Below are 25,221 nucleotides of genomic sequence, written 5' to 3'. Positions count from 1 at the left end.
GATGAGATGGATTCAAAGTGTTTGTGGCATTGCATCAGGTTGACAGATGACATTGTGATTGGTAGCTGCAGTATGGAGCACAGGTAAGCGACCTTGGAAAGTCGGAGGTATCCTGCGGCTTGATGAGGAATGAACGTCTGAAAACCGAATGCAGACCGTCTGTGCTGGACTGAGAAGCTGTTGAGATTTTGCATTGAAAGCGACAAAACCTGACAGGTTTAAAACCTAGAGTAAATTGTTTTGGAGGTAAAATTGTGGAGGCACGGCTTAGATAGTTTAGGCATTTGCGTAGGAGGAACAATGGATCCTTAACAAGGCATTTTAACGTGTTCGTGTGACAGACGAAATTGTTAGAGACGGTGAGATGAAAGTAGATGATAGACTGTGGGCCACCAATTGACTTTGGCCATTTATTTGATTGTCACATCATTTTAAGAATCACAGCACACTGTAGTTTATTCCAGGACATGATGTTTATTTTACAACTAAGGATAAAAGGATGCCATTTAGAATAACTGGTCATGACAAAAAAAACCTGGGAGTTTTGAGAGCAAATTTCTTTTTTTTCAAGCTTATGTACAGTCATGGACATCACATCAGATGCCGTTAACTTCATTTTATATAAACCACGTTGAGCGACCAACAATTCACTGAAAAAAATGGACATTTTTGGTCCAACAATATTCCGTAGCTTTACACCCACACCCCTGAACTGGTCTAGAAAATAACACTGTAAAAATGCACACAGTACAAATAATACTGAACTTGTAAGTAGCAAGATATGCCAACATACATTTTTTTTTTTGATTATTTACACATTAAATTTTCAACTTCGTTAACTTTACAAGCTTAGCTCCTTCATGATAAATTGGCGGACTACTTAGTAAGTACTGTACATGTTAAAAAGAGAACATTAAAATATTTTTTTAATTGAGGAAAAACAGGCATTTGTAATATATCTGTGGTATAATGGCAAACAATAATACAGTGTGATTAAGGGCCTTAAAAACCAAACTTGATCTTTTTTTTTTTTTTATTTTCCATCAAATTTTTCTTCATTGGTTCACACTCACTGAAAGTGCAGAAACATTTTAGAATACCATCCAACTTTAGACAAGTATCTTTTTCCCCAAACTTTGTTCAACAGGGACATCAGTCAAGTCATTCTGAATAAGATGCAACCAGACTTACTGTACCCAATGCTTTACATGAAAACATGCACAGCTTCATAAATAATATGCAAGTAATGGTGAAATATATTCATTCAAAAACAATTCTTCAGAAACAGTGATGAACACAAGAGCATGGGTCAGTTTCAAAACAACAGACGGCTGTGAAAGGCTCAGATAAAATGCAGTGCATTGATGAAGCAACAATCACTCAATGACTGTATAGTGCCATGTTTGTTGCACCAATCTGTAGAGTCGTGTCAGTGAAAATAGAACCTTTACAATCTGTTTTTTTTTTTTTTGAGCTGCTTCACTGAAAGCGCTATTAATTCAAAACATACCAAATGATTAGAACTAGAATATGAGGTATGAAACCTCATGTTTGTGTTAAGAGTTGTGGCACTATCTGTGTTGACAGATCGAGACTTGGGAGATTTAGTGCAACAGAAATCTGTCAAATTATCACTGATTTCACTGTTTATCTAACTTTTCAAGTTCTTTCACAAAGATGAGATGGTCCTCCGGCGACTTTCCGTGCGTTTTACAAAGGTGCAATTTGATTGCATGTTTACTCACAAATGTCCGGTTGCACAGTTTACACTGATATGCTGAGCCAGAGTCATCTTCAGTAAGTCCAGAGGACGTAAACGTCTTGTCCTCAATTCTGCTCACTGCCTGCTGCTCAAGTAAGTCTACGGAAAGCTTGGAGAGGTCCTTTAGGGTGAATCCCAGGTGGGACTCCAAATGGTTAATGTAGGACGAGGGAGTCCTGAACTGGGAAGCACAGTCACTACACAAAAACAGAGGTTGGCCGGAATCAATGTTTTTGAGGAATTTTGTTCCGCCTGTCCTCTTTAACTGGTATTTTACATTGGCCAGCCAATGTGAGATAGTGGTCATGGAAAGACCAGTGAATTTACAGATGTGGACTCTCTCTTGGGGTCCCAAGTCACTAATTATGAACTTTCCCTCAGGTGTCTCTCGAAGACTAGAAGCAAACTGAGCCTGAAGAATCAGGAGGTGCTGGGGATTCCAGTTCGACTGTCGGCCTTTCCTTCTTTGGATAGGAGACAGCTCCTCCATGCTGTCGTCAAAAGTAAAGCCATCCATGTCGGATTTTTCCGAGACGGAGGACGGCGTAGTAGACTTTGGTGTCAAACGGCCTGTGAGATTTTTAACCATGTCTGAAATATCCATCAAAGCATTTTCTCGAAGAGGCGGAGATGATGATGATGACGATGAGAAATTTCTAAAAGCTGCTTTGACACTATTTGTGTTACTATTGTTTGGTGTTGTAGGACTAGCTTTAGCTGAACTGATATTGCTGCTGCTTTTGGATTTTGTCAAGTCAATGGGCTGATCATATTCATCGTTACGATGTTGACTCGCCGGCTCTGCTTGCTTACTCTGGGCGTAACTGCTCATCTTATAAAGCATTGCAAATGGGTCCACAGAGGGTCTGGGAACTTTTGTAGCTTTCCCCAAGTGGTTGTTCATGACAGACTGCAAAGCACTGAGAGGGCTGATGAGAGGTTGCTCAGACAAGTGATCGGTGATAATGCTGAGGCTACTGCAGCCATTGCTACCTGTTTTTTGTGGTGAGTCATGCCCAGTTTTGATCTTTACTTCTGTTTTGGGCTCAGGTAGCTCTTCTTTACCTTTTAGATCAATAGGGATTTCAACTGTAGAGCTTTGCATTACTTTTGACAGAGCTTCTGCACTGGCCTTGGGATTTTGCAGTGGTGACTTTGCAGACATGCACTTACTCTCACACGGTTTGTCTTCTTTTCCGTCATTGGTGGAACCACTCCTTGTCACTTTTTCCACCAGCTCCTCCATAGCCAACACATTGCTTTTGTGGCTAAGAGGTGGAGAGGGGCTATTTGGTGAATGGATCAGAGAACCCATGTCGGAGGACATCACCTTCAAACTGGAACTACTGAACAGAGGTTGAACTGATGCACAAGAGGGCAAATTAGACTTCAGGGATCCATGGAGCTGATAAGCAGCGTGAATGCTGGGGTATCCGCCCCATGTTGGTGCTCCAGTTTGGGCCTTGCTGATTGCACTTGAGACTGTATTTTCCAAAGACTTTAATATGTCTAAGCCACCCTTAGGTGTTTCCTCCAAGTCCTCTTCAGTAAGATACTGATAAGATCGGGTCTTTACAGGCTTCTCAGGCTTCTCAGTAGGGTCTTCTTTTTCCTCTTTAATTTTTTTCTCAGGTTCTCTCACTTCAAACTTCTCTTCCTCTGTCTCGTCATCTCTCTTTTCTTCACTTCTGTCTTCCGGGCTGCAGGGCTGCAACGGGGAGTCCGGCTGTGGCTTACCGTTGGGTGCCGGGAGACGTTTCGTGGTAGGAGGCAAAGGAATTGACTGAATTTTCTCCTCGATAACAGGATCCAAAACTAACTGCTTGCCTTTTTTAGAGGCTGAATTTGTAACTTTCAGAAAGTGTCCTGTGACCATCATGTGGGCTGTCAACTGTTGTAGTGTGTCGTGGGAGCTTCCACATTCCATGCATTTGAGAATTTGTGCCTTTCGTGCCTCAAACTGCCAGGTATAACTGGCACCATTTTGGTAGCCATATCGATTGTTAGGAGTGACGTAGGGATTAGCTGCTTTTTGGTCTTTTGGAGAGTCTCCTAGGAATATACCCGAAGACACAGACTCTGGTGAGCTTGGAGACATCAGGTCCTGAAATGCTCTTTTTTTGGTCGGGGGCACCAGTTTCGAGGTAAGGGCTGGCATTGGTTCTTTTAGAGGCACTTTCTGATAGTGTTTTGTTTTTATCATGTGAACACTAAGATCTTGCAAGGATTCAAAAGAGTGGCCACAGTACATGCATTTAAGAACTTTCTGGGCATCTTCTTTGCCTTCCATCTCCAACAAAGAACGCTTGCGTGGCTTGGACCACTTCTTGCTCCGATCATCCTCTGGATCCTTGTTGTCATCGCGGTAGTGGCCGGTCTCGTTCATGTGCACAGTCAGACCAACTAAGGTGTCATAGGCGGCACTACAGTCCTTACACCGAAATTTGCTGGCTCCAGTAAAAACCGGCCCATACAGTTTGTTGTTCTGCCTGTAAAGCTGCACGGTGCTGAAGAGGCTTGGCTCAGGGAGAAGTTGGTACGGATTTTGCTGAAGAGTTTTAGCCAAAGCTGCCTGATGCCAGTCGTATGCTAATCCTCCAGTGCTTGCAGAGCTGATGCCAGTGTTGCTGTTGCTCGATACTGTTTTTGCGGTTGTGCTGCTGCTGTTTAAGTGAGTGGTGACTGGGGTGTCGCTACATCTGCTCTTCGCATGGCTGTTGCTAGAACTGTGACTATTCAGGAACCCATTGCTGCCTTTGTAGCTGCTACCACTCCCATTGCTAGCTGCCAAATTGTTCCCTTGTTTACTTTTAAGCATGTCCAGGGCAATACTGGACCAGGAGGCATCTGAAATCAAGTTTGCATAGACGGCTTTCATTTTTGTCAGACTGTCCTGGAGAGAGAGGCCATTTATCGACTCAGTACCTTCACCAAGCTTTTCCTCTAGCTTTTCCTGATCGCTGGAGGAGGAAGCAGTGGTCTTAAGGTCCACCAGTTGGTCACTGGTGGTACTGAGTGGCGAAGCATATCCAGCATCTTGGTTAGTGCCATTGCTAAGTGGAGAGTTCTGGCAGCTATAATGCTCTCTCGGCTCCTCGTCGTCATTAAAGAGAAACTCTGCATCTTGACCATCGAGGGAAAGGCCATCGTCCAGGAGGTGCTCTTCTTCATCAGTTTTCCCTGTTTTAAACTCATCCTCTGGTCCATAAGCTGCAAGACAAATAAGAAGGAAGAAGGATATTAGATGCTAATATTTTTGACAAGAACACCCTGAGAGGGTGGTGGAGGCAATAATCCTAAAATCGAAAAAGGTTTGTGATAATAAAGTGGCAAACATCCACAACTTGACAATGACCTTTAACCCTCTTCACTCCTCTCTATAACTAAAACATTATGAACAAAATATTTTTTTTAAATTATGTTTTAGTTATTAAATTTGTCTGAGTAAAGGAGTGCAATAACATTCTTCTGTTTATTCAAAAAAGCAAATAACATAATTGTTCTACTTTAAAGAAAATTTGTCATTGACTCATGAGGGTTTTTTACTGTGGATTTTAAGCAGGCATATTGCTTTATTTTTAATATATGAAACCTTGATTATACAATCGCACAAGGAATGAAAACGGTAAAACAACATATCGCTGGGCGGTCTATATGTTTTCTGTTCATAGTATGTTCTTGACTTCCCTTTATTTGCTGAAATTTCTTCATGCTATGTATTAACAAGTTAGGAATAGTGGAACAAAATGCCAGCAGTATCAGTCTTGCCAAGCCACGCTTGGCTGGAGTCGACTTGGCATCAGCTGTGGAAGTCCTCCCAGCGTGATGTTAGGAAACGGCCAGTGGACATGAGAAGACATGTTGTTACTGCCTCTGCTCCCTGTGTGCTCAGACTGCCAAGTTATATCATTTTATGAAAGCAAATGCCTATACATTTTACAAATATAGCTGTGTTAAAATATGTTTGTGATGACCTAGGTTACATTTTTTTTTTCTTCTACCAAATGAAGGATGATGCTCGCAGTGAAGCTCAATCCACAGATGGCAAAACGAAGAGGGTTACAAATGCCAAGGTTTCTTTACCCATCCCTGATTAGATGCTTGTCTAAAGTGCCAGAATCAGTCTCAAGTGAGGTGACGGATATGTTGTCACCTTCAGACTGCTTGTAGCTCTCTATCCTATGATCAGAATGGACATAATGCCTGATGTTTGCTAGGTGCTCTAACTTCTGTGAAATAAGCTTTAGGTCTTACATCTGGCTGTGTGTGTGTAAGGGAAAAAAGAACATCAATACCACTTTCTTCTTCAAAATTACAGTGTATGTCTGCTATGATAATTGCTGCTATGTCTGAACAGTGATGGCTACACCTGGTGTATGCCTGTGTGTCTTCAGAAGAGTCCTTCAACAGGAACGGCAAATGTTGGCAAATGTCATATTTCATCGTTTCTCTATTTTTGTAATTTTATGATCTCACTAAACTGGAAGAGCAAATGTACTTTTACAAACACATACATAGTTAAATGTAAACACAAAGGCAATAATTATTTTAAATTGCTACAAACACTTTCAAAAGTTCTTGAGTTCACAAAAATCTAGAGAAATTTATCGCACAAAGGTATATTGTATCGTTATAGGGCTTCTGTTTTGGTGGTGTTGAATCTCTAGGCTACGTTTGACATATTTATTTATTGTTTAAAGGTTTTGTTTGCTCTTGTGGCCTTTATTTGAAAGTAGTTCGACAGGAAACAGGGTAATCAGAGAGGGGGGTGACATGCGGCAAATGTCGCCAGGCCGGGAATTGAATGTGCGACCGCCGCCACGAGGACCAAGGCCTCAATATGTGGGTCGTGCTTTGCCCCCGTGCCACCACAGCACCCATGTTTGACATACTGATTGATCAACTTGAAAATGGGTTGGTGTTATACAGTAGTAAATTAGTTGGGATCTCATCTGGCAAACACCAAACACTGTGCTAAATTTGGCCATTACATGTTGGAACAAACAGAGATGACAAGGTGGATTCCTATAGGCTGCATCCTTGGACCACTTTCATTCCATATAACACTTATATGTTCCCCCTTGCTCAGGTTGTAGAGTATAACATTGCTTACATGCACTACTGACACACCTTCACATTAAAAAAACCGTATACATCGTTTTTGATTCCAACAGAGCAAAATTAGACATCAGCGCGTAACTAAACTCAAAGAGGTTCAAAGCCAAAGCAGGCAAGAAACCTGGACGTATTTATGGAGTGAGGATTAATTTTAAAACATTCAATTACTCTGTAACTACTTAAGTTGACTACTATGCTAACCAGAAGGAGGGACTTCCTGCCAAAAGGGACACAGGAAAATGATCTAATGTTTTACTTCAATTATCTTACTTCTTACTTTTACTTCAATCAGCTTATCAAAAAGGATGTTGTCAAAGTTATAAACACCACCAGCTCAATGGATCACAGTACAGTCAGTGTTTACAGGACAAGAACTAAACCTGAGAGGAAACATATTTTAACTTAATGCTGTTTTTAGTGCATTTTACCTATACTCCTCTCTTTACCTCAAAAGCACTTTAAACCACTTAAATGGTATAAATGTTGCTACTCTCATGTACTTGCATTGCCCCTTTGTTACACATTGTGAGAATTGATTACAAAATGTAATCTGTTATTCCGATCTTTTCACATTTTGCTAAGCAGTTGTGACTCTTTGGACTCGCCTCCTGCTCCCTCATCAACATGCAACCCGCTGTATTGAAATTGATGCAAAGTCAAAGGGGGAGAGTAAAGACAAAACAGTGGGAGAAACCTGACAGCAGTACAAACACACACACACCCCGACCAGCACACCAACATTAAAGTCTACTTTTTCCCCTGCCATCCTCTGTATGTTACCCTGACAGGCATCAGTGTCAGAGGTATGTAAGTGTCAGCCCAAGGTGTCAGTGTCCACACAAACAAGCCAGAAAAGCGATGGGAGGGAAGGAAGAGGGGGAGAAAGTAACAACAACAAACACAAGTCAGCCATTTTTTTTTCTTTTTTCTTTTCTCCCTTTTCACCCCTGCTCGAGCCTCCTCCTCTTCCTTCACCATCTGTGTCAGAAAAGCTGCGGGTGCCACCGCCGGCTAATAAGGCAATCAGAGATGGAAAAGATGCTGACACGGCGGCTTTCGAGCGTCACTCAGAACAAAAGAGGAAGCAGGGAGAAGGAGGGAGAGCGGGATGGGGAGGGGATTAAAACAGGAGGCTGGAGGGGAAGGACGGGGGGGAGAAAAGTGTCTGTTGTGGTTGTCAGTCAAAAACGTAAGCCCACTTTGTGCTGTCAGGGAGGATAGGCGAAAGTGAAGTTCTGAAAAGAGAGAAAGAAAGATGTGTTTAGGCTTACGAACGTGAGGTGTGTGTGCGTGTGTGTGTGTGTGTGTGTCTGAGTGTATCTGACATAAAGAAATCAAACGGCATCAAGTTTAACTGCTCAAAAGCATAAAGAATCGTAAAATGGTGGCAATAATTACATCTTCTCAGTGCAAGTTCAAGTTTCTAAGAGCATGCCACCACAGGTGTGGTCGATCAGTTGTGGGTGCGCGTTGCACGTGTTTGTGTGTATTCTAGGTGTCACAGTGTGTCAGGTGCAAGCAGAGCTGCAATGTGGCTGGTGGGGGGCGAGGGGGAAGAAAGCGAAGCCATCTGTGTCTGGAGAGGAGCCTGTCACTATTGTTGTGCCCAGAGAGTCCAGGATTTCCTGCTGCAGACAGGTGACACCACAGTAGGACAGCTCCTCCCTCTAGCCCCCCCCCCAGCCACAGTGACATATGCACACATGTACATGCAAACTATCAGGCCTTCTTCCCTAAAACTGCATTCCTCGCCAGAGGAAAAGATCTGTCGGGCCTATTGCTTTTAAAAAAGCATGTAAAAATTTCATGCATGAAAAGCAGAAACAAAATACTAGAAAGAGTGAAGTGAGGACTTATTGAGATCCCAGAGATGTAACGAGGACAGTTTTAATCTCTCCTGTAAAGCAAATTTGCTCTCACCATACCGGGTAAAATAAAAAAAAAATATCCTCAAGCCCTTGATTTAAACTACAGCACTATCCAATATAGTTTTGATCTGTAAAAAAAATAAAAAATAAAAAAAAAATCTGTTAAATTTGACTTATTATATGTTTATTTAGTCAGGACTGCTTTTGTATATGGCGTTATATTGCCTGTTAAAGTGGAACTAGCTACGGTTCTGTTTTCTGTATCAAGGCATCCCAGAGTTTTACCTACATACCATTTCAGAAATGCTGCAGGTTTTTGTCGTCACGGTTCTGCTATTGAAGATCTGTTTAATAAGTTGCTAAAAGAAAGAATCAGAGTGATATTCTCTAGCTGCTTGGAGAACAGGGACAGAGCGCAGACCTTCGCCCTTGCCCAGAGTTGCCAGTCTGTCGGGTGTAAGAGAGTTACTGCACTTTTCCCTTACATTTTGTTACTTGGAAATATTGCTGAAACAAAGACAGTATTGATGTGGATACTAAACTTTTACTAAAGCAACAGAAATTTAAAATGAGTAGAAAAGATACCAGCATCATGTTTGCTAAAGAAGAAGCAGCAGCAGCTGATTGACAACAAACCCAACAATATCAGCGTGTTGAAGATGCATTACCTTCCAAAGAGCAGGACAGGAAGGGTTAATATGAACTAAAACTTAGTTCTATATTTTATTTAAGATTTGCAGGGGGATGGTATTGACTTTTTTAAGATTTATATTATGCTATAACATCATTCCCTCATCAAACACAAATCCGGAATGTTGCTTTGACTCATTCATGCATGTTTTGAGGAATCCTTGAATCTCCAATGGCAGCCGTTCAGGGTTGCTTCAACGCCCAGTCATGCAATGCGCCACCAACTTACCCAAAGCTCTGTCCTGGAGCTTCGGTTCCCCCAGCCAAGCCCCCACGCCAAAGCCCACCCCTCTCCCACTCAACTCCACCAGACTAGCGGCAGCAGAAAGTAGCAAACACCCGGAGGAACTAATATTTTCTAGCACCAGTATCAACAACTGCTTTTGTGTTTTAAATAAAATTAGATCACAATATCAGTTCTCTTAGTAAATCTTTGCACAGCTGCTGTACTAATACAAGGTTATTATATTGTGAGAGTCCTAAGGCTCGTTGCAGGTAGAAAATGTCAATAAAGCAATATAATGACAGGAAAGACAACTTGCACCACATATTTGCTTTCCTTTCACTTAAGCACTCCAATGCTTAGGATGCGCTTAAACTTGTGCAAAGTACTTGAGTGTCTGATCTACGTCCTTCAAGTTGAAAACTGCCACATTTCAGTTTATTGAGCTCAACGTTCATTACGGACATCTGCCTTATTTCAAGATACAGGGTAACCTGACCATGACGTGGCCCTGACAACTTCAACCCGGCTTCTTTTCCCTCTCTTTTCTCTTCGGTATACACACTCACACAACACACACGCTTCCCCCCCTTTAAGCCTTTCTCATTTATTCATGTTGTCTCAGAGAAGAGGGCAATCCCGGCTCTCATTTGCAGTGCTAATGTCCAATTCCAGCAGCCTTCACCCTGCTGATTTACCCCGCGTGCCGAGCGCTTGCATCTGCGGCGGGGCGGCCGGCGAGGCTCCCTCACAGCGTTTAGCGGCCCTTCAAAGCGGCAGCTCCGGCGTGGCAGTCTTATTTCTCTCTACCGTTTCGCTTTGTCACCGGTCCCTCCATTCCCTGCCACTCACCTCTGATGGCTTTGGACAGGCCTGATCAGTGTGTGTCATTGACCTGCGCGGTGTGCATGAGTGTGTGCGTGTTCGGGCGGGGAGAAGGCTGTAAATAAAATGACATTATTATTTCCTCTGTCCTATCATGTAGAAAAGCCAATTATGGTAATGCTTAGTATGTCGGGCAATATCTGTCTCCTCCCCACTCTCCCCTTCACTCTGTGCATTCTTGCTTCTCCTTTCAATGCAGAACTTGCGGTTGTGGTTTCATAGGAGCTGACACTCTCTTTGGACTTCTCTGACGACGGTTCAAATCGGCGCAAACTGGCACAGACCAGCAGCCTGTCCTCAGCGAGATTTATTACCCGTCAAATCAGTTTAATCTTTCCCGCGCCCCTTGAGTGGCTCAAAACATTTGGATGGAATCTGCAAAATACCTATAATGAAGAGGATTTTATTGCGACAAAAAGCTCTTTTATGGCATATTTTAGCTGTGACTACGTTCCTACATGCTGTAAAGCTGCACTGGTGCAGCCATAATTTAATCCACAACTTCTTTGACCAGACATGTAAAAGCTTACCTTAGAGTACTCCCCCACCCCCCTCTTACATCTCCCCATCAACCCACATGGAGCGGTCCACCATATGGCACAACAGCTCTGGGCTTTCCTGTAGCTCATGTGTTGTACAAATCCACCATCAGTCTCCACAGTTCTGCTATGTTGGGGAAATTAAAACAGCCAGTGCAGCCTCATCCTCACAGTGGTCGCTGTACGACAGCCAACTATTCTATTTTTATATAAGCTGACTGAATTGATAAAAAAAAAAAATGCAGTAATTAGAGTTTTAGGGTATCTTTAAATGTTTGTATGAAAGTCCCTGAGAAAACTTCACTTTCTGATTTCTGTACGTTTTTCATGTTCCGACCTTGCAAAGCTGCGTTACAGGACGTGCACATTATGTTTTAGATGAAGTTAATCAGGTTTTCCTAACAATCTTCTAATTGTTCATGATGTGAATGGTGAAAGAGATTGGATTGGATGCTGAAGCTCCCTGCCGTCGTCAGATACACTCCATTATGACTAACAAATAACGATTACAGCATTCAAATCAAAACTGTAAGTCTATGAAGGCAGCTTTTCCTTTAAACAAGCTTTTAAAATGCATTACAAATCAAGTTATTAACAAATCTATTTAAAACAGAGCAGAAACGTTGCAGCATTAGTGCAGCATGCTGGCAAACTGCTCTGCTATTTACGATCAAGCAGCTAATTTATTTAAATAAACTCGTCAGAGATATTATCAGTGTGTTTCACAAAGTTAAAACACGTTTCTAAAATAAAATGGAGGCCCAAAAAATATGCTGAAAACATGAAATAAAGGTAAGAAATTATAAGAGTACAGGAGCTATGAAACTATCAACCAAATGCTCATTTAAATTGCAAATATCAAATACTAACATCTAGAAAAATGCCTTTTCAAAAATTTAGATCTTCAGTTTTGTAAATGAATCAATAGAGCAAAGAAATTAAAACGACTCAGGTAGAGAAAAACAAAGTTTATATGCTGTTGTTCGTAAAGACTGGCAGAGGACATAAATATTTTAAAAGTAACAATTTGAAACCAGTAAATCATTACCAATGAAAATGTAGCACAGAAGGAAAATGCATTTTTGCTGGTTGTTTTTAGCCACATGGTAGTTGCCTGCTCACTGTCTCCTCACTCTTTTTGCACAAGTCTGACACGCTGTTTTTAAATTCATCTGATTTTTAGGGACTGCAACACACAAAAAAGGAGAAACTATGTGCTGCAAGTTATTTGATAGAGCTTGTACTTTTGAATTCAGCAGAAAATGAACTGCTAGATTAGCTCCACTTGTGTAAAACCTCTATTTGATTTTTACTGCGCTCAGAAAAGGTGGATAAAAGTATTGATGCTTTCATAGAGTGAAAATGTTTAGAGTTCTTCTGCATTTATTCAATAGGAAACAGAAACTGATTTTTGCAGGATTTGACCTGCCCATTACAGATCCGAGCCAATCAGAGATGGAGAGGGAAAAAAAAGGCAAATTATTTGGGAGATTCTAAATAGGAACAATTTTTTTCTAAAGTTTCATTGCCTGTTATCTTTTATATCTATTCAAAATATAGGCTTGAATAGAAATAATCTTAAATCTCATTCAAATATATGAATAACTGTGGGCTTAATTGCAGATACATGCCCTTTCCTTAATATACACCTTGTTGTGCTGAAAGCAGAGATTGTATTTTGCTCTGAAAAATGATACTAAAAGGAGCGAGCATGTGTCTGGTGTACTTGGCATCATCCTCCTTGTGCATTTATGCTGTTTCAGTCTCATCAGTCTCTTTTATGAGGGGTCTGTGGGTTGCTGCACTACTTTTGGCACGAGAACCTGCTCTCCTCGTCTTTCTGAGACATAATTTTTTATGCGTCTGTATGAGTTTATGTTCATCATCACTGCTGCAAGAAGATTATCAGCTACAAATAAAACTCCACAAAAAAAAAAAAAAAACCTTTGCAATTATGGGAGCAAATTTTGCTAAAAGCTTTTTTAAATCATTCCGACATCTCAGATTCCCCCTGGATTACCTTCATCAATTACATAGAATTAGAAAGACACAAAACGACTAAATCAGTGATGAAATGAACTCCTTCCCCTCCACCTCCTTGAATTGCCAGGCAGTTCTGATGCCCCATGACAGTGACTGCGGTCTATAAATCACCTTCTCCCTGAACTGTCAGTGCCCACTTGTTCCGAGATGAAACAACAGCCGTTAGATCATCGACGCAACAGATTCCAGCCCTTTCTGCTCAACTCTCCTGCCAACCTCCGCTCACCACCGCCGTGCGCCCCAAGCCCCCCGCCACCTCCTCCTGAACGCTGCTCTTGTGCTGCACAGACATTTTATTTTTTTTTTAAACCATCTGGTTCGCCTTCAAAGCAAGAGTATGGATAAAGCATTACTGCTGCTAATTAACAATGATGCGAGTGTGGTTTATTCAACCTGTGCCAAGCGGTGACTCAACATAGGCACATAGTATTTGTTGAACAGATTCCTCACCATATCTAATATTTTCATTATAAACAGGGGTTTCGCTTACACTGCCTTAAATTTTAGCTCGTATTACAAATCTTTGTGTGTTGATTCGGTAGTTTTATATTTAGCAAAGTGTGCAGCTCCTTGCTAAAGTATTCACACCCTTTGGACCTTTCCACGTTTGCCATGTTACACGTGTGACTTATTGGGACATTTTTTTTTTCTTCTGAGAGACGAACAAAAAGTAGTGCATAATATAAATGAAGTTAACTGCATATGTGATTTTCAAAAAAAAATCCTTGACAAAAACTAAACAGAAATTATTTCCTGACACTTTTATGCAAAACTCTGTAGATTCCCCCGTTACAGCTGAAAATCTGTTGTGGTATATTTTTGCCAGTTTTGCAAATATGCAGACGAAGAATCGTATTTATTATAAAATAGCTTAAGCTTGGTCAAACTGAAAGGGGGACATCTTTGACCAGCAATTCATACCATAGGTTCTCAATTTGATTTAGGTCTGGACTTTGACTAAGCCACACTAACACAGTATGGTTTGACCGAAACTGTTACATTGTATCGTTTAGTTGCTGTTCAGGTCAAAGGTGATCATCTGCCCTACTCTCTGCTACACCTGTGCCCCCCCTACATGACTTTTATCAAACTTTCAATACATGTTCTTCAGGCTTGTTCCTTTTTAACAGACTGATGGTAGTTTAGTGAACAGATTCCCCCACTTCAGGTGTGAATCTCTGCAGCTCCTCCAGAGCTACTGTTTACATTTTCAGAAGATAAACTGAAAAATTGCTTTATAATCTAACTTCTACACAACTTTCTCCCTGACCTGCCTTTTGTGTTTCTTGGTCTTCATTATGCTCTTTGCTCACTAAACCCAACAGCTAAGATTAAATTATAACCAGGTGGAGTTTGTTTACTAAAAAGATGACTTGTGGTTCTAGTTGGCCGCATTGTTTTTAAGGGTATTAGTGTAAAAGGAACTTATTATACAATATATATGCAGGTCACACATTTCAGGTTTTATTTGGAGGCCATTACATAAAATCTTAACCGTAGTACACTGAGGTTTATGGGTGTCGCGTAACAAAACATGAAACAGGGATGAGGTACTTTTGCAAATTGCTGCTTCTCTGCCTAATTGACAATGGACACTGCAGGCCTGTAAAGCTGTTAAGTCTAAATCAAAAATAAATGGCCCACAAATCTGAGGTACTAACAAAATAACAGTTTCATGCTTTCTGCATAGATGCCGTCTTTTGAATTCACCTGCATTAACCCCGACAGTGGAGCTTCCCCCTCCGACTAAACAACAGCTGCTCTCATCGCGTAGCAACAACCACTTGATGGATGACCCCAAAGATGGATAATTACCATAAATCACTATGGCGGTGTGGTGAAGAGAGGCAGGAAAATCATTGCAGGGAAGAAAAAAAAAACAACTAAAAAATACACGGGATGAAAGTCTTAGCTGGTGTGCATAAATTAAAATTAGAAAATGTGTTTATGTGTGGGGGAGCTGTGTGGTCCATCTGCAGGTTAAAACTAGTTAGGAGGGAAGTGTTTATGGCAGAAAAGTCATGAATAAGGGCTGTAAAATGAAGCCTGATGGAATGACTCATGGGATCAAATCTGTCCTGGAGGATCTCTGACAAACAAAGTGGGTCAAGGAAGGAAGAGAAAAAACAGCAGACAAAGAATAATGGCAACGGCAATGAGTTTAGAGCAGCAAAAAAAAAAAAAAAAGAGCATATTTGTTTGTGGTGAGAGATTGACAGAGGCAGGACTGTAAGATACAAGAAAATGAAAAGGGAAAAAGAACGCCAGGAGAAGAAACCAAGAGAGCACGAGGCCAAAACAGGGTCAAAACCTAACCAGTTTGGTCTAGCTGAGCCCAGTTGCACAATAAGCCATCAATCAACGTTCTCTGCACTGTCAGCCCTCCCCTCAATTCACAAAGGCCATCCACTTTGTACACCACTGAGGAACAAAACATTGAAAACCAACTGAGACACAGGGGGAAAGGGAAAAACACACACACACACACACACACACTCTTACATGAATGTGATCCTTTACTCTCAGCAGTAAGGAGACACCCTACTGCCGCGGTAACAGAAAGTGGCACAGCAAGATTTTCATCTGCTCATCTTCATGAGGTATTTGGTTCTTAAGAGTAGATGGAAAAGATTAGGAAGCCAATAAACATGTGAGAGCCAGATTAATGGGGTGAAGACTTTCTGTTACGGCGCTGATCAATGTTAGATTGTTTGTCAAATGTTTGCTCTTGGAGCAACAACGCATAGAGAAACCATTGAGTTGTTTTAGTTTCTTTGTATTGGTGACGTGCTGGCCTTGTTTCGCTCATCAGTAAAGTTTGTGTTTCTTAAATGTGTAGCCTTACTCAGAATTTAAACAGTGCATCTTATACCAGCAATTGGCTCGGGGCTATTATTGGTGTGAATATAAAAAAAGGATTTAAAATCTCTCAAGACGGTCACATGGTTCCTATAGTTGAAAGTCGTTTTAACGAGAAGGCAAAAAATAAATAGTTTGAACTGTACAGAGTGCAGCAAGTTAAAGTAGGACAGTGCTACTGCTTGAAAGAGGGAAAGTCCACTTTACCTCTGTCTGTTTTTATAGGAAAATATTTCTGATTGCTAAAAATTGCTATTCCCATAGTTTGAATACTAGAGAAGCACCGCCCTTCATTGTAAATCAAGACATTTAGCCTAAAACCACATTAGTAACGCGTTTGTTACCTGCAGGCTAGCTACATGAGCAGAAGGCCTCACTAATTCAACCAGTTGCATCAACTCTGAGTTTTCTATAAAGAGCAGAACGACATCGAGAAACATCGCCCGCTTGCGACAAACGTTTGAACACTGTGACTACATTACGTGACTCTGTTAAATATTTAGTCTGGATAAAAAATGTTTGTTTTTTTTAGGTGAAGATATATATTTATGTTTGAAATTTTTGTGTGAATACCATGGCACTGTGGAGCAGGGGTATTTTTACTTGTTGAGAATCTCAAGCCGACAGAGATGGGGATTTACTGCTTTTTGAAAGGAGACATGTTTTGTGGGTCTGTTCCTTTTAGAGAACTCTTTAGGAAGACGTTTATAGCCGGCCTAGGGTAGCTAATCGTATCTAGTTTTTATTAATGTGTTGGATTTTAGGCAATATTTAGATCAGGAGAATAATTTTCTATGATGAGGCAATTGGGCTTATACTTGAAGAAGATATTATAATGGTAAATACTACTGTGCCAGTTTGTCATCCGAAAATCCAACTCAAATACACATTTTCTTGACTCAAACTATTTATTTTGTTTTTTCTCCCCTGGTGCCTGTTGCGTCTCTCTCTGCAGAGAAGCAAAAGAGAGCGTGCATGTGCAACTGTGTGACACAATAAACTAGAAAATAGAGGGGCTCGGATTTCTTTTTGCCAACTGTGTGTGGCAAACACCACTAGTCTTGGAAAATTTGACGCTTTTTCTGCTCTGCTGGTAATCAACACAAACATATATAAATATGGGGATATTTGAGTAAACAGCACAAAGAATCTGATAAATGTGGGCAAACAGTGAGAGAGAGAGTTTTTTTTGCAAGCAAATTTGAAAACAAGACCAATCTTTTTGAGGATTTTGTGAATCAGACGGATTTACAAACATTGGTTCTCGTGCAAACGTAGCAGATGCAAATGCTGAATCTGAGTCTTAGTTTGTGATTTTTTTTTAAAGGTAGATGTGGGTTTTCTTTTACAAAGATCCGTGTTTTACTTCTAATACCAATTTATTTGTCAAATCCATCAAATTTTGGCAGGTTTTCCCACAAGGCGGATATCATAGGGTTCTACTTTACGGTCTTATCAAGTGGGTTCGTGCTGCGGCAGTCAAGTCGACGCAGCTGAAAACAGTGGCTTCACTGTGTCCCTGAAAGGAAATCCCCTGAATGTGACAAGTCCACTTAAAACAACTAAATTCACTGTTTTCAAAGCTCTGGCCCTAAACTGTTCAAGAGTCAAATAAATAAGAAAATTATGAGCTCCACGTAAAAATACAGATTCCCAATGTCATGACTAGAGTCTAATTTGGCTCCTTAAAACATCTCGTTGTGTTACAATAAAGCAAATTAAGCTAAATAACTAGATTTTTTTGCCCCAATACAGAAGACTCTTCAAATCATGAGTCGCGCTTGAATTACAAACACACACGCTTTTATTTTGACAAGACATGTTACCAGTTTTTCCTCCATCCTCATCTTCTTCTGTGTGCCAATCAGAAACAACTCAAATACGCCAAAATACACAAAGTCAACACAGTGGACTTGGTGAGAACCAGACCTCAGAGATTTGATGCCAATCCCTTTGGAGACAAGCAAAAACACACACACACACAAAATAACTTTAGAAACCTTTAAAGTCACTCCTGGGCTGGAGGATACTCTGGACAAGCAAATATTTTAGTGCTTTTAGTTATCACCAGGGGAAGTTCCTGCAATTGTGCCCCATCAAAACCATTATCCTTTACATCGCCACGTTTTCTTTGTCATTACATCCGCTCCGGCATTGAGTTAGCGCCTGAAGTTTGGCGCTCCATTAAAGAAAGTTGTACTGTTTCATTTCAGCACTGGCTTAGGATTTAAGTATGATGAATAGCACAGGGGTATAAAAACAAAATAATAATAATAAAAAAACATAGAATCAAAGGAATAAGCTGCACCAGACAGAAGGTTCGAGCATGCAGGGTTTTGTGGAGTTTTTACTTCTGATTACCGTGGCAATAAAGTGACAAAAGATAGTAGCAGAGGAGAGGGCAAGAAACGGGGTCCCTGGAGAGAGTCAGTAAATAATAAAGTGGGCTCTTAAAGTGGACTTGTATCAGCAGACATCTCAGCCTAATTGTGTGTGTGTGTGTGTGCGAGAAAGAGAGAGAGAGTATCTGTGCACTATGGTTATGAAGTGAGGCAGGAAGGGAGGAAGCAATCCTTCAACAGAGCACAATATCAGACTGTGGACAGACAACGAACGGCTGGAAGGTTCTGGAAACGAGAGAAAAGCCTACCTCCCTCACATTTCTGCTCCCAACGCCGCCTCCCAAAGTGCCCTCCATCTAGCATTAACGCACACATACTCGCACACATAAATGGCACCATAACTCTGTATCCGCAATCAATCTCCGCTATGAAGACACATCCATCTTCAGTAATGTTAATGGGAGGGTTCTTTTGGAGGGGAAGGAGGGGGAGAAGGAGGACAGGGGTAAAACAGAGGGTATGTGACTGCAGAGCTTACCTCAGAACAGTGTGAGGTAATAAGGGCTATGTCTGTGTGTGTGTGTGTGTGTGTGTGTGTGTGTGTGTGTCTAATAGAGACAAGGTAAATGAATAAAAAGCGAGAAGGGGGCGGTGTGCATTTGTGCATGTTAGTGTATTTGTCTGCATGTCAGGAGGTCATGTGTGTGTGTGTGTGTGTGTGTGTGTGTGTGTGTGTGTGTGTCAGTGAGAGAGAGACTGATGGCTGTCAGGTTACATCTGGCAGAGAAAATAAATTAGGCTTATGAAGAGAAATGAGCCGTCTGTGGAAGGAGTAAAAGGGGGACGGAGGAGGGATCACGACAGAGGGACGGAAAGAATGAAGATCAGGTAGACGTAATGAAGAAGAAAAACAGATTGTGTGTGTGTGTGTGTGTGTGTGTGTGCGTGTGTGTGTGTGTGTGTGAAGTGGCATGGGTACAAGACAGCAATAGAGTTCATTTTAGCATACGTGACTTTTCATTAAGAAAGGTGGGTCTGCAACTGGAAACAAGATCAAGTTTTTCAAGTTAAAAGAGGAAACATGAGAGTATGTGTGGGAAGCAATGTTTCAGGATAATTTCCCAGCATATTAAATTCACAAAAACTGATTTTTAACTTTTACGCTAAAGTAGATTTAAAGTATCTTTTTTATATATAAACACCAAAGTGTTCAACTCTATAGGTTTACCCTCCACACCAACATGGTGACAATGCTTTATAAAAAAAAAAAATTGCTACACTAAAACAGATTTGGCAAAATATGTCTGTCTATGTCATCTGCAAGTCAGGAATGATGCAGATTTTGCTACCTGAGTTTGAATCATTTTTCAGATTTGTATTTGATTGATTTTTGCCACAGAATTTTTTGCCTAATTGTTTGATGTTATGAGCAATAAATAAAAAAAAAGATGTAAATAAGTCCTCAAAATTAGTAGTATTGTTTTTTTTATCCTTTTCTTTTGGTCATTCTTAAAAACTGCTTTGTCAAGCACATGTTTGATGCCTCCTTTCTGAGAGGATGTTTTATTATCTTGCAAAGAAAACTGCAAGATTTTCTTTGCAGTTTTATCCAAAAGGTCAAGTATAATTTCTGAGTTTGCTGCAAGTTTTACCAACACTGCAAAAAGTGGTGTGATATCTCACTGGTCTTTTTCCTCAAGAATACACCGAGAACATATTCGTGTTTTTTTTTAAACACAGCAAACTGGCTTTTTTTTCTCGAACCAAAAGGCAGCTCGGATACAGTGCGTGATCCCTGGGCGAGCGTCTCACAGTGTGTGTTTCCTCTCCTCTCATGTCGTGTCAGCGTGTATCCATGTGCATTCCATCTCCGCAGATTTGTCAGTGTCTGTCCCATGACAAACTCGCCTTGTTGTGAGTGGAGGAGAGCTCGTGGAGGGCTTTGTCACAAAGTGGTCTGTTCTCTTCCTGAGGCCTGGCGCCCCCCGTGTGATAAATGACACATGTCATTCCTGTCAGCCCCTGCCATCCGGGCTGGGAGGCCCCGAGCTGATGTATGGCCGCTTGGGCTAGAGGAAATCAGAATGTTTTGGCAGCACCCTGAGAAAACGGCCCCTTATTTCTGGTGTCTACTTTTGTGTCTGCGCAAGTGTGTACTCGCGTGTTTGTGCCTGTCTGTCTGCGCCACAGAGAGGATGTTTAATTGTGTGCGCGCGCGTGTGTTTGTGCTCATTAGCTAGTGTCTGCGTCTCCCCAAGTGCGTACATCTTGCGTGCGTGCTCTCAACCTGTCAGGCGGACGGGTGGAGGGAGACAAATCATCGTCATGACCGGCCCAGCTGTTCCCCAAATTTGGTGTGAGGAGGAGAGCTAAGGAGAGAAGAAATCCTGCCATTTGAGTTTCAAACGCTTGATGCTTCCCAGAAACGGGAATGAGTGAGAGGACAAGAGGAGCTAAACAGTCATGCAGATGCATAAAGTCAAGCAAGAAGCGAGCGGACAGAAGTTCCTGCTGCAAGAGATATAAACGTCCACAAATATGCAAAAGTCCAAGACGTATTTGCAGCTTGTCACACAAGCATGAGGTTCTCATGAAGCTGAAGTATCACGATTTCACAATATTTGGACAAAACCTTACAACTAATGTATGTGGTGCTTTTATTTTAAACAGAAAACCAACAATTAATCCTCCTGCTGCTAACATGCATTATGTTAGCTATAGCATTACCCATCCTATACTTTCCACTGAACAATGGTTTATCAACAGGTTGGGGAGGGGCTCCTAGCAGCTGAAGGAAGACCGGATCACTCTTTTAATTCTCTGTTTTCCCACAAAAAGGACGTTAAACCAAAGCAGGACTCAAAACTTTTGCAGTTTTCAATATGTAATTTTTGGGGAAACTTGAGATTTTTTTTCTGCTGTTTACGGATCTGTTATGGTTTATGTCTGTTTCAATAATATGCAAGAAGGACCATAGAAATTATACCGTAAAATACTGGTGGTTTTGTTGCCGTTTAAACCCTCAGGGTATCTTGATACCAGCAACTGGGCCGTTGCTACTGATGGATCGGAGAAACACACAAAACGAAAACAAAAGGTTTGCTACGTTAAACGATCACAGAGATATGAATCACTGTGTTAATCCGGTACCTTACTTTCATCGCAGCTGCAATTCTCCTGTTTTAAAAATGCCCTCGAATCGCTTTTAAAACTGATCTCCTGGTCTAGAGACTTTTTTATCTCTTTCCACAGCACATACACACAAACATTTCCCTGGTGGAGGACGGTCCCACCTGGAGGTGGTGAACTCTATTCGACCCCGTTTGATTGGGTGCGGGCCGAACTCCCTTCTCTCCTCCCCCCCTCTCCCACAGAGAAGAAACGAGAGAAGGGGGGGAAGAGAAAAAAAACGGCGTCATTAAGCTGTGAGTGATGAGTGGCAGCCATGGGTGACATCCTCCCTCTTTTCCTCTCTCTCTCCACTGCTTTCCAACTGCTTTCACTCTGTTTTCTCTTCCTCATTGCCCTGATACTTTTCACTCCCGCTTCATTCACCTCTCTCTCCATCCCTCAACCCCTCAAGTCATTTCTCTTTCACTCCTCTGTTGCTTTGCCTCCTCTTTTTTCCACTCCCTCATTCCTCCCTCCCCTTGGCTCCCTGCTCTTTTTTTTTGTCTGCTGTCACTCTCCTTTTCTCCCAACCTCTTATACACCATCTTTCTACAGCTTCTTTTTCTTTCACACATACAATGGCGCTCTGCTCGGCCCCGTCTGGCTCTCTGGCCCCGGTCTTGGAGACACTCAGTTTCTCTGTACATAATTGATCACCAAACAACCAGAGCAAAGATGCATGTTTTTATTTACAATTCCGAGTAATTCTACTATCTTAGACCATGGGTTGTGATTGTTCTTCCTCCATTTAAGACATATATCCACACAGAAAACAAAATATTCCAGAAAAAAACTGAAGTACCATGTTGTTCTAATCGTGACACGGTTAACAAGTCAGAATGCAAACAATTCCCTTCACCATATTTGAAGATGCAGTACGCCCCAAACAAAAGCAGGTTATCTTTGAAAGTATATACTATATAATGTTTTCTGCCCTTAGTTAGTGTCAACAAAGTCAGCACAGGAAGTGTACATGATTCATTTTTAATTTTGTAAAAAGAGAAGCATGTACTAGGCAAACTTTATTGGTCTTAGTAGAGAACCCTGTGGGACTCCATGACTAACTATGACACATTCAGAATGCCATTATTTCTTTACCTCTTGCACAAAACGGTCCCAAGCTCCTGTGTTTAGCATTTGGGCCACTATCGTTTAAATGAGATGAGGCTGAAACTAGAACTAAAAACCATCCAACTAGCCCGATAGATCACTGGTGTTCAGGCCGTAAAATTGTGGCTCATGGAAAATAGTATCCTAGCATGAAAATAGCATCCTAGCATGAGTTGTGGATCAAGAAACTGTGACATTTGGTGTTGGGAATGTCGATACATCTGTGAAAATGTACCTTCTGAATGTTAATTGTCCTGCTTACCATGGAATCATAATGCGAGCAAAAAATGTCATTGAAAAAGAGAACTTTTTTTTTTCTTCATTTTAAGAAAAATGTCATTTGTTGTTGAAAATCTTGGTCACATCGGCATCAGCTCAATTTGTGTGGGTCACACAAAATTGGGCAGCAAATGGCTCTGGGCCTTGCTTTGGACATTCTTGTTTTAGAGTGAAGCTTTGAGTGCATTGTGAATGGTTGGTGCTCTTAAGAGTTTTAAATTTCAGCTCAAGTCTCTTGTATCTTTTGTAAGCATTTTTTCCCATTGTTTTCCCTTACTAATATTTTATTTAATGTTATATTTTATTGCTGCTTTCATGTACAGATTCCCAAGCACTTTGTAATAAATCTGCCAATTTTCATGCACATCTCAGATCTCAGTATGTGTAGTGTTATCATAGTTACTTGAAAAGCCATCAAATTTATTAGTGTCTTTACGTTTTTAGCCAATCCATGCATGATCTGTTCATTTAAATGTTTCTGAAAACACTTTCCCCGATATTGTTCTTTTAGAGAAATCTTATCTGTGGTGTATACAAATCCTGCATACAGAAAGCTAGAGACATACACACACACACAAAAAAAAAAACAGAACAAAAATATTCAACAGCAAAATGAAAAATAAAAAAATGCAAAATGTCTCCCTGTACTCTTCTGTTCTCCCTTCTTCCTCAGAAAGAGGTAAGGACTGTAAGGCTCCATATTTTCTTTGTGGACCAGTAATTAAAATCGCCGTCCACCAGGCGTGCGTCTTTGCAGCATTGCTCCATCTGTTTTAAGGCTGTTGTCTGAGGAACAGGAGATTCCGCAAGTGCATAAAAAACCTCCGTAGAACAATTATGTTCCTGTATTTTTATTTTTTTTTTTGTCCTCTTCTGAAAATATGTTTAATATTTTATGCACATGCACACATACACATCATTTGGGAATCACACCTTCAAATCACCTGGTGAAAAGCTGTTTTCTTTTAAACTATAATGTCAGAAAAAGTCAAAGCTGCTCTAACAACAGGACTTATAAAGTATTCATAACAGTACACACTTGTACTGCTGCAGTTTTTGAACTACAGAGCAAATAGAGCAAGCAGCTGAGGGACCTTAATTCGGTGGATTCCTCGCCGCCTGCGACTCGTCTCTGTCTGCCTGTTGAAGTTTAAACACCGAGAGGAGCAGAAAATCTAACAAGGTGATGGGCTAATTGACTGAACTTGATGAACGTGATGTTAATCAGTGAAAGCAATTCAGCTCGTTGATCTTGTTTAGTTTGACAAAGTTTAATTAAACATTCCCGACATGCACAAAGTGCTCTGTTAAAAAAACAAAACAAAAAAAAACACGTCTTTATTCTCCACCAGCGTCAGATTTTATATTTAATTAAGATTATTTTTTTACAGCAAGTGCAGTCGCTTAAAGAAGGCTTTCAGGTTTGTCAGCGTGCACTAGTTGAAAAACTAATCTCAGCTCCTGTTTCTCACACTGATAAGATGATATTGTCATGATCCGTGTTTCTGTGTATTTATTTTAAGGTTTTTCTGTGTTCAGTTTCTGTCCTGAGTCTCTGTTGTTTCTGCGTCTTCCCCGTTGATTGCTTCCCAGGTGTGTCTCATTCCTTGATTACCCTCCCTGTGTATTTAGTCCCACCTGCTGTCTGTGTTCCTCGTCAGATCCTCGTCGTACGTCTACTGTCACATGTCGCACGTTTATGCTCTCCAGTCGTACTGATAAGTCCTGGTTTGCTTAGCTCTTGTTTTTCAGTCTTCAGTTATCAGTTGCTACTGGTATTTAGCTGATGCTAAACTCTCTGCCGTGCCTCCTGTTCTGAACTGTATTGAGCTTCTCATCATTAAATTCATCATCATCTGGGTCTCCTGCTTTCGTTCTCGCCACCAAAACACCGCATCTGACAGAAGGACCCGACCAGACCGAGATGAGGAACGCTACCACCATCATGGACACAGTAAGCTGGAACGCCCTCACGGAACCGAATTACCTCCACCTCATGCATCAGTTCAAGAACCAACCGGCCATATTGGAAATAGTTTTTGAACTCTACGAGTCTTTCATTCAAGAAAAACATACCTCACTTGTTCCAGCTCCGTCACCTCCACCGTTCACTCCACCTCCGCCAGTTCCAGCGTCCGCTGCCAGTGAGCAGCCCCCAGAGGTTCCCGTGCCCGCTGCCAGTGAGCAGCCCCCAGAGGTTTCCGTGCCCGCTGCCAGTGAGCAGCCCCCAGAGGTTCCCGTGCCCGCTGCCAGTGAGCAGACCCCAGAGGTTCCCGTGCCCGCTGCCAGTGAGCAGACCCCAGAGGTTTCCGTGCCCGCTGCCAGTGAGCAG

General features: G+C 41.4%; 1 protein-coding gene across 1 annotated transcript in view; it reads right to left on the bottom strand.

Annotated features, from left to right (window-relative positions):
- Nucleotides 1–454: 454 nt before the first annotated feature.
- LOC103151577 (teashirt homolog 1-like) overlaps nucleotides 455–25,221 on the bottom strand; it is a 38,677-nt gene continuing 13,910 nt past the window's right edge. Inside the window, exon 3 of the mRNA XM_007571722.2 lies at nucleotides 455–4,972. Coding sequence (XP_007571784.1) covers nucleotides 1,641–4,972 — 3,332 coding nt within the window. The 3' untranslated portion in view covers nucleotides 455–1,640. The remainder of the gene's footprint in view (nucleotides 4,973–25,221) is intronic.

Source organism: Poecilia formosa, unplaced genomic scaffold (genome assembly GCF_000485575.1).
Source record: "Poecilia formosa unplaced genomic scaffold, Poecilia_formosa-5.1.2 Scaffold286, whole genome shotgun sequence".
NCBI lineage: Eukaryota > Metazoa > Chordata > Actinopteri > Cyprinodontiformes > Poeciliidae > Poecilia > Poecilia formosa.
This window is presented reverse-complemented; position numbering and strand designations above follow the sequence as displayed.